The 19,742-nt window shown below is 50.7% G+C and overlaps 2 protein-coding genes across 7 annotated transcripts in view; one reads left to right on the top strand and one right to left on the bottom strand.

The window, feature by feature from the left end:
- FLII (FLII actin remodeling protein) overlaps window positions 1-5,920 on the bottom strand; it is a 28,260-nt gene extending 22,340 nt beyond the window's left edge. The window contains exons 1-3 of the mRNA XM_032762744.2: window positions 5,777-5,920; window positions 3,029-3,139; window positions 1,317-1,388 (exon numbers count right to left, since the gene is read on the bottom strand). Coding sequence (XP_032618635.1) covers window positions 1,317-1,388; window positions 3,029-3,139; window positions 5,777-5,839 — 246 coding nt within the window. The 5' untranslated portion in view covers window positions 5,840-5,920. The remainder of the gene's footprint in view (window positions 1-1,316; window positions 1,389-3,028; window positions 3,140-5,776) is intronic.
- Window positions 5,921-7,457: 1,537 nt separating this feature from the next.
- MIEF2 (mitochondrial elongation factor 2) lies at window positions 7,458-18,031 on the top strand. 6 transcript variants are annotated; one of them, XM_032762781.2, is made up of 4 exons: window positions 7,458-7,724; window positions 11,512-11,665; window positions 13,844-14,024; window positions 15,535-18,031. In XM_032762781.2, exons 2-4 carry the CDS (start codon window positions 11,519-11,521, stop codon window positions 16,602-16,604), a joined length of 1,398 nt encoding a protein of 465 aa, XP_032618672.1. In that variant the 5' UTR covers window positions 7,458-7,724; window positions 11,512-11,518; the 3' UTR covers window positions 16,605-18,031. The 6 variants fall into 6 exon arrangements, with proteins under 6 accessions (XP_032618672.1, XP_074925250.1, XP_032618674.1 ...); XM_075069149.1 differs by having other exon boundaries at window positions 7,515-7,724; window positions 8,863-11,665; XM_032762783.2 differs by lacking the exon at window positions 7,458-7,724 and adding an exon at window positions 7,920-8,084.
- The last annotated feature ends 1,711 nt before the right edge of the window (window positions 18,032-19,742 follow it).

Raw genomic sequence — 19,742 nt, 5'->3', positions numbered from 1 at the left:
GCCGTGGGCTGGGGGAGGGGGCGGATACCGACCCATTCAGCCTCTCGGCCACAGTGCTACATTCAGGGATCTCCTCCGACCCACCACCAAACAAAGCTTTAGCCAGACTAAGGGCCCGATTCTGTCATCTCCCAGTAGTGCCAATGGCTGTTAAGGGCATCCAGCCTCCCCCGCCCCCCAGACAAGGGCACCAGCACCCACCCCCACCAGAAAAGAGCCCCAGGATGCATCACCACAGTTGGTCCATGCTGGGTCACATAAGAAAGGCCATATTGGGTCAGACCAAAGGTCCATCTAGCCCAGTCTCCTGTTTTCCAACAGTGGCCAATGCCAGGTGCCCCAGAGGGAATGAACAGAGTGATCACCAAGTGATCCATCCCCTGTCACTACTAGCTAACAGGGGTTTCCAAGTGTAACGTGACACCCCCGTCTGGTGCTTAAAGCCTTAAATATGCTGACAGCATTGTCATGGGCACAGGTGCACCGAGAGGGACCTCCGCAGGCAGGGAGCCCCAAAAGGAAGCGCTCCTCTCCCCTAGTGAGGAGATAACCATTCAGCTCCACCATCGCTCAGCTGACCCTGGCAACGAGATGCTTTAAAAGACACCCAGCCCCGGCAGCTTGGCCCTCCACCTGAGAGCGACCTAGGGTGCCAGCCCCTTGAAGGAGCGGCAGCCAGGAAGCCGGCCGGGTTACAGAACAGCAAGCGATTCAGGAAGTTACCAAAGCACAGGGCGGCGGGGTGGAAAGGGGGGTTGAATCTTTATGGACTAAACCCTCTTTCAGGGTTTGCAGCAGATCCAAAACATTCCCCGACCAGGGCATGGGGAGAATCTGGCTCCAGAGCAGCCGATCTCTCTTCCCCTGCGTGAGACGGACCGGCTACACGGGCCACAGGGGAGGCACTGGAACTTGCTCTTGGAATTGCAAAAGGAGAAGCCGTGCAGGATGCCTGCATGCGGTAACTGCAGACAAGAGCAACCCCCATGCCAAGGCAGCCCCGGAGCATTTCCACGCAGCTAGAGGATTCCACCTCTAGAGCGGGGTGAGTTTCTAAGGCCACATTGAAGAGCTTGGTGGCCCTGTTCGGATGGGTGCCACTCGACAGCACTGGGGAGCTCTCTGAGCTCTTCCATTGGCCCAGCGGGGCCCAGGCTTGGCAAGGCCCACAGACACGCCCGGGGCGGGTTCATGTCGATGAGCGGGAGAGGAGAGGCCAGCCGCTAGCGGCTGGCTGCCGAGCGTCTGCAGAGAAATGCTCTCTCCTGGTGCAGCACGGTGCTGGGCAACAGAGGCACGTGGTGCGGGTTACTCACCCGGAGGCACGGCAGGCCGGAGAGCTCTCCATGGAGTGTGGTGAGGTTGTTGTGACTCACAGACAGGTGCTCCTGTTTGGAAAGCGAAGAACAAACGCCTGGTTATAAACGGAATGAAAAGAAACGGCGGCACTGCCAGGACATTTGGAATCTGCTTGATCCTTCTGCCCCTTCCCCCGGCTTGTGGGTGCCTTGTCTCTTTAGACTGTCCAGCTTTTTGGGGCAGGGACTGTCTACTACTAGCACAGCGGGACCCCATTTGCGGTTGGCCCGAAGCTACTGCCTAACCAGCGTCTTGGTGCTTTCAAAGGGAAATAAAGGATCATCCTGGTTTCGTCATCCCATCAGGAGCTAGAGCATCAAACCATGTTCCGAACACAGGCAGACTCCTTCAGTCAAGTCCCAAACACTCCGGCTTATTTTCCAAAACATTGTTTTTACAGGCCCTAGACACCCCTAGGCAGGTGGATGCTAGAGAAGAGTTTCCCAGCGTTTGCTTTTCTCATTCCAATGGAAACTGGGACTTATTTATTTTTTAAATATTCACCCTGCTGCATCCCAAACATTGTAGCACATTGTTGAGCGGCAGGGTGGCCTCAGTCAGACTCAGGAGACCCAGGTTCTTTCAATTCCCTGCTATTCCACAGACTTCCTGAGTAGTCTTGGGCATATCACAGTCTCTGTGCCTCAGTTTACCAGATTCCCTACCACCAGTGGTGTTGTGAGGATAAATATGTGAAAAGACTAAGATAAATGCCTTGAACAGAGAAAAGCCTCCTTTGTAAAGCTCTTTTTGCTTCTTTATAATGTAGAAAGCAGGCCGGAAAGGAGGTGCGTTTGCCCACACCACTAGATGGTCAGATCGTGTCTACGAAGAAAGGCTCTATGGAGAACTAGTGAAGTTATGACACAGATGCACAGATTCCAAGGCCTTGGAATTACCTAGTTAGAACACAGGCCACACAAAACCACAGAGCAGTTCCCGCATCAAGCTCAACACTTCTGACTGAGCTACAAGAGATCTTTTAGAAAGACACCCAGTCTGGACTTAAAAGACTTTAAGTGATGGTGAATCCACCATTCCTCCTATCATAAGACAGTGAAAGCCAAGCAGCGATGGGAGAGAAAGACCGTGCAGTGCAGCACACAGGGGGATTCCATTCTTGGTTTCATTCCAACATCTAATGAGCACTTTGGCTAAAGAAAAGACCCAAGCCCAGTTTTTAAAGATCCTTTGCAGGTCACCCTTAAAGAGGGTGTGTACGCACGCACACTAGAATGCACAGCAGGGGAGACAGTATGGCCTAGCAGATAGAGCACTGGACCAAGTCGCAAGGGTTTTATTCCTGGTTTGGCCACTGGCCTGCTGGGTGAGCTTCGACAAGTCACAGTATCTCCCCATGCTTCAGTTTCCCCAGCTGTGAAGTGCAGATAATCACACTTGACCTCCTTTGCAAAGCTCTTTGAGACTATATGGATGAAAAGCACTAGTTAAAAACTAGGTATTATGAGGGTGATGATTGTAGGGGAAGCTTTTGGGTGGGTCTGCCTGCCAGCTTTCCGCTTGAAGTCTGCCAGCTTTGTTCACTGGCGCTCAACCACTCCATGTGATCACCTGCATTACAACTCACCCTCCCCCCTCAAAAGCCCAGCTTCCCAAGAGGAGCGTCCATGTAGCAGCAAGGGCTGGTGGGTCTCTGCACAGCTCTTACCAGTTTCTGAAGGGAAGAGAGCTCCTCCGGCAGGTAACACAGGCCCGTCCTGTTCAGCTTCAGCCATCGCAAGCTGGTCATGGCCTTCACGTGATCAGGAAAATAGCCACCCTGAGAGGAGGGGGGAGAGAAAGAGGCATTTGACGGCATCCGATGGGCAGAGAAATGTGCATCGCCGGGTTTCTCATCCACCTGAGATGAAACAGATCCTGTGCTCTTAACACCCTCCACCACACCCCAGGTGTGAAACCAACCAAGGCCACTTTCCCAAGATCCCTGCCAAACATACCAAGGTGACAGGCTGTTCTGACAGTGTAGGACTTATTGTAACAAACCTCCAATGAAATGCAATCGGACGTCACAGTTACCATGAGGCTGACGCATCGGATTAGCACAGAGACAGCTGGAGAGGATTCTGAGCAGCACCCCACCGCCCCCACCGAAAGGGCTCTCAGCCCCTGACTCCCTCCCCCAAACATCCTGCAGTTCCCACATGGGATTCTTACCCTGGGCCCTTCCACCCCAACAGCAGCCCCCTGCTGTCCCTCTGGTGTGGCTCTCGACCCCTCCCCTCCCCAACCCGGCTTATGATTTACTTCCCCACTTATGCAGCTGAGGATCACGGTTGCCCTCTTAGCTTAGAATACGGGTGGCTACAGGTGCCTTGTCTACAGGTTTTAGAGAAACTATCCCAGTGCACACGTGTCCAGCTAGGATCGGCCCTGGGAATGGACACAGGGAAGGGGAACATCTCCACTGCAGAGTATGAATGGAGCAATGGTCAGGCAGGTTATGCAATATTAGGGGGCTTGGAGATAGCATAAGTCACATGAACTGACACCAGCTGGCCCTGATTCTGCAGAGGCCCAAGCACACATGTGACTTCATTCACAAGCGTCTGCTCGCTGACTTCAAGGGAGCTGCTCCCAGGAGTGAGGTCATGCATGAGTTTCGGTCACTGCAGGATCACGGCCTCAGCAGGCATGTTGCCACCTCTGTTAGGAAGACGATTTCTTTTCTAAAAAAACAACCCAGCCTCCAGAGCCCCATCCTGGGAGAGGAGGGGCAGATCCACGCACCCACAACAAAAGGCCTTTCTAAGGTGCAAACTGCTTAACCCAGATTGTGTAACTGCATTTTAAGGGCCTGCTTACTAGTAGGTTCCCAGCGACAGGCGGAGGCCTCGACCCCTGTGCCCATCCCCAGTCATACCAACGGGGGCCCACCTGCACAGAACCGTTGGCACAACCAGGGCCTAAGTGGTTATTATTTTGTTTATCTATCTTCCAGGTCAGGTATGCCAACGCTGGAATGGGAGGGAGGCTCAGTTGTTGGGGGAGGGGCAATCGCAAAGGAAGAACCTGAATTTTAACCGCAGAGAAGGTAAAATCTCTGTGGGCCCCATGGAGGGCCAGCAGAGCTGCAATCCTGTTCCTCGTGGGCCAGTGTGAGCTCGTTACCTGCCAGGCCTGGTTACAGTCTCACACATGGTAGGAATCAGTATAAATGTAGCACACTGGGTCAGCCCAGGGGTCAAGCTCCTGAGCAGCGCAGTCAGACTAGGCATGCACAAAATATCAGTCTTGTCACCCCACGGGGCGAAGCTGGGTGAGTCACTTATGGCTAACGTACACAAGCAAAACCACTCGTGGCCAAGGGCAAGTAAGGGACCCAGGGAAACCAGGACAACCTGCGAGCATGGCCAAAGGACTACCAGCCCCCAGCAGCATTTTAACCCCCTGGTTGGCACTTAGGCTGGGGAAACAGAGCTCAGAAGAGCAGCATTGCCAAGGAGGAAACACGACTGTGGGATTAGAGCAGGGGTCTGGGAACAGTTCCTGGGTTCCAATCCCAATTCTGCCAGCGTGGCCTTGGGCAAGTCATTCTATCTCTCCAGGATGCATCAGAGGTTCTCAACCTTTTTCCTTCTGAGCCCCAGACTCCCACAACCTGCTGTAAAAACTCCACGGCCCACCTGTGTCACAACAACTGGTTTTCTGCATATAAAAGCCAGGGCCAGCATTAAGGGGTAGCAAGCAGGGCAGTTGCCCAGGGGCCCCCCATGAAGCTATGTCGGGGCTCAGGGACCTGGGCTTCATCCCCATATGGTGAGGCTTTGGCTTGAGCCACAGCAAGTCTAATGCCAGCCCTGCTTGGGAAACCCCCTGGACCCTGCTCGGGCCCCCAGCTGAGAACTGCTGTTTTACATACTTGTCTCCTTCACAGGGATCATGATTAGTTTCAGTGCATGGAGCCCTGAATTAAAACTGCGAGACACACACCAGATCTCATGGATGCAGCCGTTAATCACAACAAGGGCCCGAATCAACGGGCCAATATATGGCGCTTTTCAGCCACAGGCCTACCATGGGACCCATTCATCTCTCCCTCCACGGCCCCACCAAGGGGCTCTGAAATTGCCAGGCATCTCTGGCAACTAAACACCATCTCTCCTCCTCTCTCAAAAATCAGCTCAACAGGGGCAGGCACAGCTCAAATCCCTGGGGGCCTGTGGAGGGTAAAAATCCACCGCAGTGGCTCAGGGCGTGATCTCAGGCCCATGGTGCAGCCACAGGGCTGAGCAACTGTCTAAAATTAGCCAGGCAGGAAGCAGGGAGGGCCCAGGCTCTGGAGCTGCCCGGCCACCTCCCTGTCTGTCTCCCAGCCCTGGGCTTTGCCCAGGGCCCAGCCCCAGAATTAAACTCTCCCCCCGCCACCCATCCCGGTTTAAGGGGGGCCCCGAGTTACCTTGAAGTCATTCCCACTCAGATCCACCCCCCTGATAAAGGGGAGCACTCCAGTGGCAGCCATTATTCCTCTCAGCTGCAGCCAGTGGGGCTGCCTGTTCCTCCTGGCAGGGTGTGTTACATTGACACAGCCCTAAAGGAAGCAGGGGCTGGCCCTTCTCACACTACAGACAAGCTTGATGGAGGCCGGGCTCTCCCTCTTTTAACCCCTTCATTGACAGGGGTGCTAACACATTTCCCAGGCTTGGAGGATGCCTGCTTTTACCCCCCCTCCCCCCGGAGGAGAAGTGATTGCAGCTGCCTGTCTTGTGCAGACACATCATTTGGTGCAAATCCGCCTTTATTTGGTCCCTGGGGGGAAATCTGTCCCCATTCTCCTTTGCGGTTCATTTGCCTACAGCTGAGAACTCTTCTAGCTGTGCTGCTCCGAGCATGGTGTTTAAATGGCTTCTCATACCCTCGTGTATCCCGGCAGAGCCCCGCGTAACAGCGATGGCGAGAAGAGAACACTGTTTTCATGTGTGATGTGGGAAGTTTTAATGGCACGCTACTAGCACCGCAGCCTTATTGTTCATAGGTGTTGTTTGAACTCATTAGAGGTGCTTTATTCGTTTTTATTATAGCTCCTGTCCTCGTGAAAGATCCAAAGCGCTCCCCAAACTACTGAAACGCAGCCATTTTGGGGGTGAAGGGCAGCAATTGGTGAAAGAGAGGAGATGTATTTGTGAAGGATGCTGGGACGAACATCTACTGCTAGGAAAATAATACTGAGCGGATCTCAAAATGCTTTACGAACAAGGTCAGCATCATTAGCCCCATTTCACAGAAGGGCGAACTGAGTCAAGGTGCTTTCCCAAAGTCACCCACCTAGGACTAGAACCTAGGTCTAGAGTCCTAGTCTAGTCCAGTCCTCTCCTCAACATCAACACGGAACATGCAGGGAGGGCCTCAGCCTTTAAGGCACATGAAGTGGGGGTTTTTACTGACAAAAATTATGACCAAATAAATTATTTTAAGGTGCCACCAGACTCCTCATTGTTTTAATTGATTTCAATGTATTTCATTGTCTGCACCACCCGCTGGCTGCCTTTGTGGGCAAAAGGAGACAGGTGATTAATCATAACTAACAAATATTAAGTAATAAAATAATGCTAATTGTCTCATTGTGCTCCTCCCACCCCTTCTGTCTGTATTCACTTGCTGCCTCTCGTCTCATACTCAGATCCTGTGGGGGCAGGGACCCTCTTTTGGTTCTGTTTGTACCACGCCAGCACAGTGGCCTCCTCCTGGGCCGCGACTGGGGCAAGCTATGGTTGCCACCTCTGAGCTACCCAAAAGCCAGGGCATCCGGGAGGATCCTGAGCCCATAAAGCTGCACAGGTAGCAGTGTGTACTGAACCCCCTTACAGTTACAGATCTCCCACTCCCTGGACAGCGACCTCCAAAAAGGGACGATTCTGGGAAAACATGCATAGGTGGCAACCCTAATTTAAGATGCTTGTGTGTGGCAGGGGAGGGTCTCTCCCGGGGCGGGTTTTCATCACTTCCCCCCCGAGTCTTTGTCAGCTCGGTATGTAGGACCATCCGCTTGTGCTAGAGCTGAGCCCTCCCCGGTCCCATGTCCCCAAGCCCTGCCCTGGCCCCGCTGTGTCTTTAAGGCGAACAGCTGCCGGGTTCCGCCCACGTGCGACGAGCCCGGGGCGGGGTGAGATTGGCAACCCAACCGGTCGTTCCATTTCCGAACGCTGAGACAGCGGGCGGGCGCTCCCATTGGCCGCCGCGGCCCGTCGGAATCTCACGGTCGCCAACGTTCGCTGCGGGGCGGCTGCAGGAGAACCAGCCGCTGCCCTAACTGCGGGGCCGGCTGAGGCCTGTTCCAGCCCCCGGGGCCCGGGCCCTGCCGGGATCCGCCTCAACATGTCCTGACCTAGCGGGGCTCGCTGCGCAAGGTGAGCGCGGTCGCGCCTCCCCCGGGGGCCGGGCTCAAGGAGGCCTCTGGAGTGTGCGGATGCAGAGCGCGGGTCCCGTGATCTGGACGTGGGGAGGAGACTCGCGTGGGGGGGGGGGTGATCTAGACCGCTGTGCGCGCGCTCCCCGTTGGTTTACACAGTAAGGGGCACGTGGGGGCGGGAGCAGAGTCCCTGCTGTGCAGCTGCGTAGGTCGGGCGGTGTAGGGGACCCGGTGCGTCCGGTTACCGTACGGGAGAGGGGGGCGCTTCCCGCTGGGTGTTTCTGGCAGCCTACATCCGGTCCCGCCTGGGACAGGGCGTTGATCCCCGTCGGCTCTCAGGCCGGGCCGATCCCCCTGGGTGAGCGCTTCCAGCCTACGGCTCTCCGACTAGGGCACCTTTGACTTCTTGCCACGCTGCCCTCTCTCCCCCACCCTGCGGGGACAGGAGCCCACAGTTGAGGGGCCAAACCGAATCGGGCCCTACAGGGTGGGTGTTGTGGGGGTGACTCTGCCTCCTGCTGTGTAGTGGGGCTGGGGAATGCGATGTGACCCTTTCATCCCTCCCCTGTGTAGTTCTCTGCACCCCAGGGTGTGAATGGGGAGCTGCTCTGGCTGGGGGGATGGCTGAAAATGGCAGCCAAGCAGAGTGACAAAAGCGGCAATGCTCATGTTGCTCTGGGGTTGCAAGTTAGCAGAGGTGTCGTCCTCTCTGTGCCCCGCCTGGAGACTCCTGCTCTGGTGTCCTAAACTTTATGCACCTGTCAGTCCTGCTGTGGGCAGCCACCCACCAGGGTTTGCTGTGGGTTGTGCTGTTCCCAGTGGAAGTGTAGTCTAGTGGTTAGAGCAGGAAGGGTGTTTGGTGTAGCTAGCTTTGCAACTTAAATGGCTGTGTACATTTGAGCCATTAAGGTTGTTGGGCCTGTTTTATCTCCAGGTAGACAGATTGGGGAAGGATGGGGTACTTGCCTGCTGGCATGGTGCTGGGGCTTAATATTAAAATTTGTTTTGCATGGAGTGTGCTAGTTAATTGCATGTTAATGCTTCAGTGCAGCCATGTTTGGCTTGTGATGGATCATCTCCAAACAGAGAGGGAGACATTCTGTGCCCAGGACAACATTCTTGTTCCTTGTCTGTAGACAACAAGCTCCAGCATATTCAGGGACGTGCTGCCCACTCCCATAAATGCCGTATGCTTGAGGGACTAACAGACTCTTTTCCTTTCTTTAACCCAGTTACCTCGGTGAGCCTACTGCATGGTCACAGCCTTGCTGATTCCTTGATCTAGAGCTTGCCCTGTTGGGACCCTTTAAAACCATTCCATTACTCATTGGAAAAACCTGAGAGCTTGAACTTACAGAGCAGCTCCCAGCACAGGCCCACTCGGGATTCGGTGACTGCCCACTCATGAGGGTGCTGCGTACTAAAGTGAGTGGCTTGGCACCAGAACGCCAAGCGATAGGCAGGCTACCCTGTGGTGCCCGTGTTCTGAAACAGGAACTGTTGCTTGGAACTAGATTTCGAGCTCTTAGTAGCCTGAGGTCCTAGCCCCTGATAAACGGTTGATTTGCAGCTCTTCTGTTCCCTTAGTGACACGGTGAAACTGAGCCATATTGGGATCATTATTCATGAGCTGTGCGTGCCCTGTGAGGATTGGACGCAGATGCTGTGTGGGTTTCAAACTCTAGGGAAGGGGAGGTCTAGGCTGTGGTGTTCCTGTACAGATTTGTACACTCCCAGTGTTGCAGGATCTGATCATTTGGTTGCGGCCCATTTCTGCTGCAAAGCTGCAGTAGGAAAGAAGTAGCGCTTGGCCTGTGAAGGTGTGTGCGCAGTGGTCTCCTCTGCGGGCTGTGGAGTTAGAATAATGCCCCTGTGATCCTGCAGCTTTAGGGTGACCAGACAGCAAGAGTGAAAAATCGGGACGGGGGGGGGGGGGGGGGTAATAGGAGCTTATATAAAAAAAGACCCAAAAATCAGGACTGTCCCTATAAAATTGGGACATCTGGTCACCCTATGCAGCTTGGCAAGGGGAGGATTGCAATGTTAAACTAAGAGCGTGGCTATAGGGCCTGGTGGAAATAGGACAAGGCAGCTGTTTGGTTGCTAGTGCTGCCTGAGGAGCTCATGCCCTTGTTTCGTTCACTGGCTGACGGAAGCAGAACCTCCATGTAAAGGGCAGGGTGAGGTGCCTTTATCTTGAATGGACTTTGAGCTGCTTGAGCAATCTTAGACAATCCCCCTGCACTGTATCTTGAAGGGAGTCCTGTCTAGGCTTTGGCCAATGCTTTATAATGATGCTCTGTAACTGCCTACTTCCTTTGGGCTGAAGCTCTAAAAGCACTTTACAACATACCTCTGGGTAAACAGAGTCACAGAGGTCATGTGATTGTGGTACTGCAATGAGTCACTAGTGGTCTGGACTCCTGTCCCAGCTCCCTGCTTTAACTGCCATCTTAGAGCAAAGATCTTGTCTGGAAACTGAATTTGAGCCCCATCTCGGTCTCAGTTAATTTTCCATTACAAGAGTCTGAAAATCCTGCTGTATCAAATAACTCCCTTTCTCAGTGTAAGAGAAACAGGGGAGGACATCTGTCAGCATCCATCATTGTTTAATTATCTCTCTCTCATCCCTGTCATGTTTCCAGGGCTGGGTTCAGTAACCTATAGAGGACTCCGTGTTCTCACTGTAGCAGAAATATGTTAAATGGAGAACTTCTCCTTTGATCACCAAGTGCTGGTTATTGGGGCTGTTCGAGCAACTTGGAGGCCATTCCAGGTTTGGTGGGAGGAGGGCACAGAGCTGACAGTGGTAAGAAGGTGTTGACGAGGACAAGGAGCAAGAGGATCTAAGAGGGGAGATGGAGGTGTGATTATGTAGACCCAGGAAGGTGAGTATGAAGAAGCTATCAAAGATCAGAGATCTACTGGGTCTGTTTCCTGCTTTGTCTAGTCTAGATTTGGCTGCATGGGGATTTCAATGAACACGAAGCTGGATAGGAGTCAGCATTGTGCCCTCACTGCCGAGGAGGCCAACGGCATATTGGGCTGCATTAGCAGGAGCATTGCGAGCAGATCAAAGGAAGTGATTATTCTCCTCTATTTGGCACTGGTGAGGCCACATCTGGAGTACTGTGTCCAGTTTTGCTCCCTCTCCCCCACCACAGAAGGGATGTGGACACATTGGAGAGTCCAGCAGAGGGCAACGAAAATGATTAATGGGCTTGGGGCACATGACTTATGAGAGGCTGAGAAAACTGGGCTTATTTAGTCTGGAGAAGAGTGAGGGGGGATTTAATAGCAGCCTTCAAGTACCTGAAAAGGGGGGGGCGGTGGGGATCCAAATAGGATGGAGCTCGGCTGGTCTCAGTGGTGGCAGATGACAGAACAGGGAGCAATGGTCTCAAGTTGCAGTGGGGGAGGTTTAGGTTGGATATTAGGAAACACTATTTCACTAGGAGGGTGGGGAAGCACTGGAATGGGCTCCCTAGGGAGGTGATGGAATCTCCCTCCTTAGAGGTTTTTAAGGTCAGGCTTGACAAAGCCCTGGCTGGGATGATTTAGTTGGGGTAGGGCTTGCTTTGAGCAGGGGGTTGGACTAGATGACATCCCGAGGTCTCTTCCAACACTAATCTGTCCCTTCCGTAGGGAGGCTGTTCCACAAACTAGTAGATCCTCTTGTGAGAAAAATTTCCCTGATTTTTTTCAGTATCCTCAAATGGTTCCACAAAGCCACTTTGGACCCCAGCCTGGGCTCCTAATTTTGCGTATTTCTTTCTCTTCTGCAGGTTGAACATGGCTGACCTGGTTCATAAAAGGGGGAAGAGGCGGGACGACAATGGGCTGGGCGGTGCTGTTGATTTCCTGTTGGCCAATGCCAGGCTGGTGCTTGGGGTTGGGGGTGCTGCTGTGCTGGCCATCGCAACTCTGGTAGTGAAACGGGTAAGCCAGGGTTCCCTCTGGAACATGACAAGTGACTAATGTCCTCTTCACTGTCAAGCTGTGACTTACGCATTGGGACTTCAGAAACTGAAAAAGAGCGATACTCTCAGATTGCAAAGGAACAAGACTTTGCAATGCATCCTTCGCAAAACCACCCTAGCCACACCAGTGCAGCAGACATTCCATACGCGTCTCTTTCCAAACGGTCCTTGGCCTCCTCTAAGTAGAGTCTGATCTGAGCCCGTAGAAGCCCTGCATGTGATACCCCTGTGATCAAAGATCACAAAAGCCATTGAGTGTATTTTTTGAGGGAAGAGCATTACTACAGGGGGGAAGGGAGAGAGAGTGACTTGTCTCCATCATTCTTCCCAGTCTGGGACACTGAAATATCCCTGAACTCTGCCTATGAAGGCGATTTGGCTTTCTGTTAAAAGGAAAATAACCTTTTAGTTTCCTCAGCCAAAAAACCCAACAACAACAGGAGTGCAAGATTTTCTCATTTAGAACAAGGTGAATTGTTTTCAATCAAAGAGATGTAAATGATTTTAATTATGTTTTGCATTTGTACTATCTAGTTATTTCCCTAAAGAAAGGTTGATTTTCATTGACTGGTAACTGTAAGTTCTTACGTTGATTTGAAATTAAACTGTAACAGCTATATTTAGGTATATTTGGTGGTTCTTTTTTTGCTAACCAGGAGGATACATAGTGTCTAAACATTTATTTATGCAATTATATAGCATAACTTACATTTTTTATGTTAGAAAGTGGTGAATGATGCATTCCATCTTTAGTAGATGAATTTTTTACTTGTTGTTTGAGTCAATCCAAATGGGATTTGAATTTGACATTCAAATTCAATTAAAATGCATAAAACCAGCATTTAAATTTTTTAATAACTAAAATGACCTTAAATAATATATGGAGATATACTTATCTCCTAGAACTGGCAGGGACCCTGAAAGGTCATTGAGTCCAGCCCCCTGCCTTCATTAGCAGGACCAAGTACTGATTTTGCCCCAGATCCCTAAATTGTCCTGTCAGGGACTGAGCTCACAACACTGGGTTTAGCAGCCCAATGCTCAAACCACTGAGCTTGTCTCTCCCCTCATAGCAAATTAACTGATATATTGAACAAAAGAACTATTAACTATAGTTAGTGACTTGAACTGATTATTTCTGGCCACTGCATCCGTCAAGATTTTAGGTCCTCTCACAGCTAGTTTTCACCCATAGATTGAAGCTCTCCTGGTTTTTCAGCTCCAATTGGTGTTTTATCTTTGAATGAACTAATCATTGAACTGAACTAGTTGAATAAACTGAAACAAAGAAAATATTTTCCTCTGAGTCTGTAGAAGAGGCCACTGCTGTCACAAGTAGTTAAGCACATCATCAAACTCTGGCTCTAGCTTCTGGGCCAGAGATTTCCATCAGTGCAGTGAATTGACTTGTTTACAACTTGGCAGCAAATGTGCACTGCTTAATTTTATCTAGGGTGTTTAATTTAAATGCTTATAAGAAGTTTAGGCCTTAACATCGGTTGCTAATTTTAAATCGATTTATTTTTAAAAAAATCATCCTCGTTTTCATTTAAAATAAGGAAAATTTTTTTGTTTTTAATCCCTTTTTTAAATCCCTCCTGATTGAATCCTTGCTCCTTATCCTCAAAGGGCGAGGAAAGACTGTGCTGTATCTACATGTTCACCGCTGACAGAAGCGCTCTGTGATCTGTCTAGAGCCTCTGTTTGTCCGGCATGGAAATTCTAATTTCTTATAATTAGACTAAGACACAGCAAATCCCTTGTAACAGTCACAAGGGGGAAGAAAAGCTGATCTGTGGCTGCAGCTCTGAAACAAACCCGTCAGTCTGCAGAACGAGTTAATCTATGGTACCCTCTGCATGTCTAGACATGCTCCCTCCACATCCAGTGTGGGGCAGTGTGCGGGGGCTGCAGTGCTGCTTGCTGTCTGTATTCTTTGTTCTGTAGTGCTGGCAGCTGAGCGTCTTTCGTGAGCAGTAAAAACTTAAATGAAAACGAAATAAAACTGTTATAGAGTAATCCGCTTCTGGGTGGATGGATGCTTTGGCAGCAGAGCTGGGGTGAGTCCCTCGGAGATCATAGCTGATAAGAGCACCGATGCAGCTGTGAACCTTTGTTCTTCCATTTGCTCCCACAGCTGATAGACCGAGCCACCAGCTCGCCTGACGAGGACGATGCTAAGGCAGAGCAGAAGTCCATCAAGGAGAGCTGGCAAGATCTGAGCTTGATCAAGGCAGTGCCAAAGCCTCCAAAGAAGCAAAGCCGGGCAGACCTCAGCGAGTCTCTGCTGTCCCCATCTGTGACCCTTCCTGCCCAAGGTCAGGATCTATGCTGCGTCTCCGTACTCCTAATATCCAAGTTCTAGACAGGGTTAAAACACCCGTCCCAGGTGTTCACTCTGTGTTGCTGCCATCAGGCAACCTCTTGTTTTCGTACTGATTGGTGTTCCCTATGTAACACTATGCTACACGACCGTATGAGAACTCCTCCATCCTCTGGCTCCTGGGGAACTCATCCTGTGTCCTGTCGTGGGACCAGTCCTTGCCTACCCTTTCCAGCTAGCCACCCCGACCGGTCTCCATGGGCTCCTTGCTTGGCATCGGGGTGTGACACCAATGTTAATTTGGCCCACTATGTTCCGGCTGGCTGGCTAGTGGGTAGCTGATGGCACAGTTCACAGCTGGTTCCACATCACTTTAGTGGGCAGAAATGGTTACACTCACTCCTGAGTCTCCTTGCCATCTAGACCAGGTAGGGCATATTTTAATCCAGAAATGGGAAAGCTGGCTGGATTGTGGGAGGGTTGTCTAGACTGCTTGGAACATCAGCCAGGTAGTCAGGGTAGAAATTCAGATACTCTGCTGCATCAAGCAGACCGTGGTCCTGGAATGTGGAGCTCTTCTCATCTAGGTGCCTGTTCAAAGCCAGCCCATCTGGGAGTGATTGCAAGTCACTGCTTCCATGTCGGTATTGGCTTCCGTCAATTACGTGTAGTACTGTAGCCTGGAGGAGCCCCATCGCAGACGATTGTACACACACAGAACAGACAGTAACTGCCCCCAAGAGCTTGTGTGGTGGCTTTAGTCCAGTTTGTAATGGGGTGTGGGGGGTGTTCCTGAATCAAAGCCACCAGGGTAGGGTGCCCTCACTGTGGCACTTGAGGGGATGTCTGTGCAGTGATAAAAGACCTACAGGCCAAGTGACTCAGGCTCACGGGGCTATAAAACTGCAGCGTAGAGGTTCAGGCTCAGAGACTGTCCCCTATCCTAGGGTCCCAGAGCCCAGGCTCCAGGCTGAGCCCAAGCATCTACGCTGCATGTAGCCTGAGTCCAGTCAGCCTGGCCCAAGCCAGCTGCACATCTCTTATGGCAGGCAGACATACCCTGAGTCTCTAGAGGACCAGATTGGGTCAGGAGACCTGGGTCTCATTTCCAGCTTTGGCACTGAATTGATGACCCAGGGCAAGTCAAAAATTCTTTCCTACTGTGGCTCCTCAGTCTGACATATGAGGGTTATCCCTGTCCCAGCATGGTTGTAGGGCTTAGTTGTGATCTTTCAGTGAAAGCATTCACTGGTAATTTGCTGGCAATCTCAGCTAAGAGGCCAAGGATTGGATGACCCTGGATATCAAGCTGAAGTCTTGATGATCCTTCCAGGTCAAGGTCAGATGCAGCTTGCATGGGGGAACCTGGCACTGCCACTGTTCATGCCGCTGTTGTTCTGAGTACAGATTTGGTCTCCAGCTCTGATGATGATCATTATATTTTGTACTTGCAGTGCCCCCTCGGGAAGCACTGACTCTAATACATCTCTGTATTTCCTTCCCAGCCGCTGAGCCTTTTGGCCATCCCACCTCCCCAGAGACTCCCCAAGTAGAATCCAGGACTCTGCTTTGTCTCACATTCCAGGAGAAACTCCTCTCTTACTACAGAAACCATGTCACCATCCCGGAGACGGACGTGGCCCTTGGTAAGCAGCTGGCAAAGGACATCTGCATTAAACTGCAGAGCTTCCTGCAAAACAAGTGCCCAGAACTGCCCTTTGGCAGCATGTTCCTCAGTGGTTCCCTCTGCGATGACCTCCAGGTTGTTGCTGCCGACCACGTCTGTTTCCTGCTGCCCTTGGTACTTGAAACCACGCTCTGGAGCCTCATCCCAGGAGAGGACACCATCATAAAAGACCCCCAGTTCTGGATGATCAGGCGGACTGACCTGGAGTACTTCCCTCGCGGAAGCAGCCCTTGGGACAGGTTCATAGTGGGTGGGTACCTCTCCTCCAACATGATCAATGAGGCGCTCTATAAAATGCTGGTGGCCTCCGTCAACTGGCCTGCCATAGGCAGCATGTTGGACTGCCTCATCAGACCCATGATGGCTTCTGAGGAGCTGAAGTTGGAGGTTATGCATTACAAGACCCAGCTGAACATAACCCTCTGCCCAGAGACAGAAGCTGGGGATAAGGTTCTTCTTGCTAAGCCTTCAAAAGGACTAGGGGAAAACCTCTGGCAACAAAGCTTTTATAGATCAGAGGTCTCCAAGCTTAAAGATCTGGATGCTGCAGACTCTGGAACCAGGCAGTGCTGCCTCAAAATCCTAAAAGGCATCTGTAAAAATCATCCCTTCTTGAGCAAACTGACTGGCAGCCACCTGACTCATGTCCTCCTCCACCTGAGTGAAACTCAGTCAGACTGGGCAGAGGAAGCCCTGGCTGCGAGGTTCCAGCACGTGCTTGAAGCGTTGGTTGGCTACTTGGAGACAGGCTTCCTCCCCTGCTATTTCAACAGTAAAATTAATCTCTTCTGCGAGCTGCTGGAAGAGGAGATAGATGAGATGGGGTATGCACTCTACAGTGCTGTATCTCAGCCAGACATCTTGTTGCAGGAACATGCAGATAAATGAATTGCTAGCCTGGGCATTCCTGGTGTTTTGCGCTTCTCTGCATCCACTTCTCCAAGCTGAGTGGATTGCAAAGCTTCTCACTTCCTAGTTGCTACCAGGTGAAATTCTTGCACTTAGTGAACAAAGTAGTCACTTTTTTTGACCCAAGGTGCCTGAGTAAAAGGATGGGAAATGGGATCTGGAGCCCGTCACCACCAGGTCTCATCACTTCCAATCCAGCCCATGGCTGTAGTCATGAGAAGTCAGGTACCATCTATTGAGTGGTGAGGCCTGGGTGAAGTGTTTGGTCTCTGTCCTGTCCCTACCAAACTGCCACCATGGTTGTCACGGTAGCATGAGGCAGCCCAGGATTGAATGGGCCTGGAACCTGAACTTCCCCTTGTTCCTGGAGGTAGTCGCTTCCAGACCATGACCCTTACTGGTGAGTGTGGGAAACCTTACACTGCCACTGCTTATACTGTACCTTGGCTGTGTCTAAACTGGACTTGTGTTCAGGGCTCTCAATCCAGCCCCTTTCATGAGCACAAAATTCATTCTGAAAGTGCCAGACTCTAAACTTATTAGCAGGTTCCAGCACCATCCTCTATGTATTTGCAAACCCAGGATGTTGGGAGCATGAAAGGACAGGGCTGAGGGGATCAGTTGAAACTGATTAAGCACCATGAGAAATTGCCATAGCCAATCCAATCCCATCTGCTTTTTCCTGACACATTTTCAGTGTTACTAGTGTAGCTCCCAACAGGGCAAGCTAAATCTAACCGGTGTTAACTCGTTCTGTTCGTGTGAGCTCTAATACTAGGGGTTCAGTATCCTGATTATGAGTCTTTTTTTTTTTTATGTTTTAACTCTCCCTCCTTATGCACTTCAGCAGGGGCTCCATGGCAGGATTAAGGGTGGTGGTGATTGAGGGAGAGAGATGAGTCCTACAGGGTTGTTTCCACAAAGCCTTTCCGTGTAGATGCAACTAAGTGATCCTGAATCTTGCTACAGCTGTGGAGGACACACAAGACTGTCGCATGGCTGCAAGATAGGACAGTGCTGTTCCCAAGTCCCCCTCTCCTTTAACATTAATCATGTTGACAGTCCCCTCTCCAGCTTTTCAGATTAAAGTGTTTTTATGCATGTGTTGCTGCTATCTAGAGATCCTGCCCCTTCTCGGTCACCAGTACGACTCTGCTTAGCCCTGGAAAGGGGCAGGCGGGGACAATGCTTTAATCAGAAGGCTTCCTGTTAGCAAGAGCTGAAGTGATTTTATGTTTGTCTTCCTGTTAAGAATGAGTTGGTTTTATAGTGCTGCTGAGAGATTTACTTTGGTACTAGCTCTATTTCAGATACTAGAATATGTTTTCTGACTGTTCTCATGAATTAAGAACCCTGCCTGTTTTGCACACTATGGTAGAAAATAAACCTACAGCCTTTTACTGTGAGTATCGACTGGTGTTTAGTTTTCTCCACAGAGGTGGGATTTTGTTTGTGAGGGGAGAATAATCTATTTCTCTGAGCACCGTGATTCCCTCTAATCTGAAGACTACGTGATCTGTAGGCGCTAAACCATGTTCCAAATGTTAGTGACGAGAATAAAATCTCACTGCGGAATGGGTCTCATGTTGGATAACAGCATTTGCTCTGCCTATCTGGGTACTTATTGCCCTTGCTACCAGATGACGACTCCCCCTGCTTTAAAGATAATACAACTCTCACTTTCCCCCAGCTCCTACACAAATTTCACCCTGAGGGGAGATTTCACTCAGGAAATAGTTTACCAGTTAAGGGGCTCAGGCCTTTAATTTTATTTCATGATCACCTGTAGCATAAAAGGCATTTCTTGCTGCCTTCGTTTTCTGGGAGAACAAGACTCCTGTACGTGCTATTAGAGTTTCAAAACCATCTGAGCTCACTCTTACGTTCCATTTAGCTGAATGCATGTAGATTGCTCTGGCACTTGAAGTACTCGGCTGGCCAACTGGGGACACCACCTTTAAATCACACTGTGTGTGGTGCAGTGAAACTATGAGATCATGCTGTTAATGTTTTAGCTGTGTAGCAGTAAGCAGCAGAGGCTTGTTTCTGTGGGTTGAATAGGCTGCAGCCAGCTTACTGCTTCTGTGATAATAGTGCTGACTAAAGTTCTGCTACAGTATTCAGCCAGCTCAGTGCTTGCACTACAAAGCCTTTCAAGCCTTCGATTTTAGCCAGCAGGTGTGGGATGTATTTTTAGGCCACAGCTGCTCCTACCAGTAGAAGTGAGGGACAGAGAAGTAAAGTGGAACATATTCCGTGGTATTTCTGTTAACCTTACTTTGTATGTCGGCCTGATCCCAGGAGGATTACTGCAAAGCTGGCTGAAGGTGGGGAAGCTGCTGTAATTCAGTTTGAGGAAGGATACTTCCCCTGCCCTCATCCTCAAGCATTTTAAAATGGGACTGGCTCTCTAGGGAAGAACTCCATGGGTTTCAGTTGATGTGCTCACTCCAGGAAATGACCAGGGCTACCTGTAACTGATCAAATCAGCTTCTCTGACTCAAGTCACCTCAAGCAAGTATTTTTGCTTCCTTCCCTCCTGTCTGCTGAACCTTTCGCCTCTTCTCTGTCCTAACAAAGGGAGTCCTGTTCGTGTATTTCTAGAGCTTCATTTGCAGTGCCTGCTGAGGAAAGGGAAGTCAGGGTTCTTCTGAACAGCTCCACTAGCCACCAGAGGCGGGATGGGGGGGGGTTCTTTCAGAGGTATAGGCAAGCTGCATGTTGAACGCCAAAGGACTTTAAACTAGGCTTGTATGCCCTTTTCTGCTGTGATGTATAAAGGCAGCCTGAATTCTTCCTCTTTCCTGAGCAATATTAAGTCAGCTCTTGATTTGCAGGTGATTATGTACAGACTAATAAACTTAACACCTTTTAACAGTTTGGAGAAAGGAAGAAAGAATAGTTTTGACTCAGAATCCCCTTCCATTTGACTTTCACCTGCTTGTAACTGTTTCATTAGTTCTTTAGACTGGGGAAGACACCATAAAAGCAGCCAGGAGGGAACAAGTTCAGGCTTTTTTTCTTTTGTAGATCACTTCTAAATAAAGCTCCCTGGACTTACTGCTCACCAAGCGGCCATGTTGTTCTTGTGAATAGCTGGGGAGGGAGGAGAGAATA

This window comes from Chelonoidis abingdonii, chromosome 9 (genome assembly GCF_003597395.2).
Source record: "Chelonoidis abingdonii isolate Lonesome George chromosome 9, CheloAbing_2.0, whole genome shotgun sequence".
NCBI classification, from domain to species: Eukaryota; Metazoa; Chordata; order Testudines; family Testudinidae; genus Chelonoidis; species Chelonoidis abingdonii.
The sequence above is the reverse complement of the archived record's forward strand: the minus strand, read 5'-3'. Positions and strand labels throughout refer to the sequence as shown.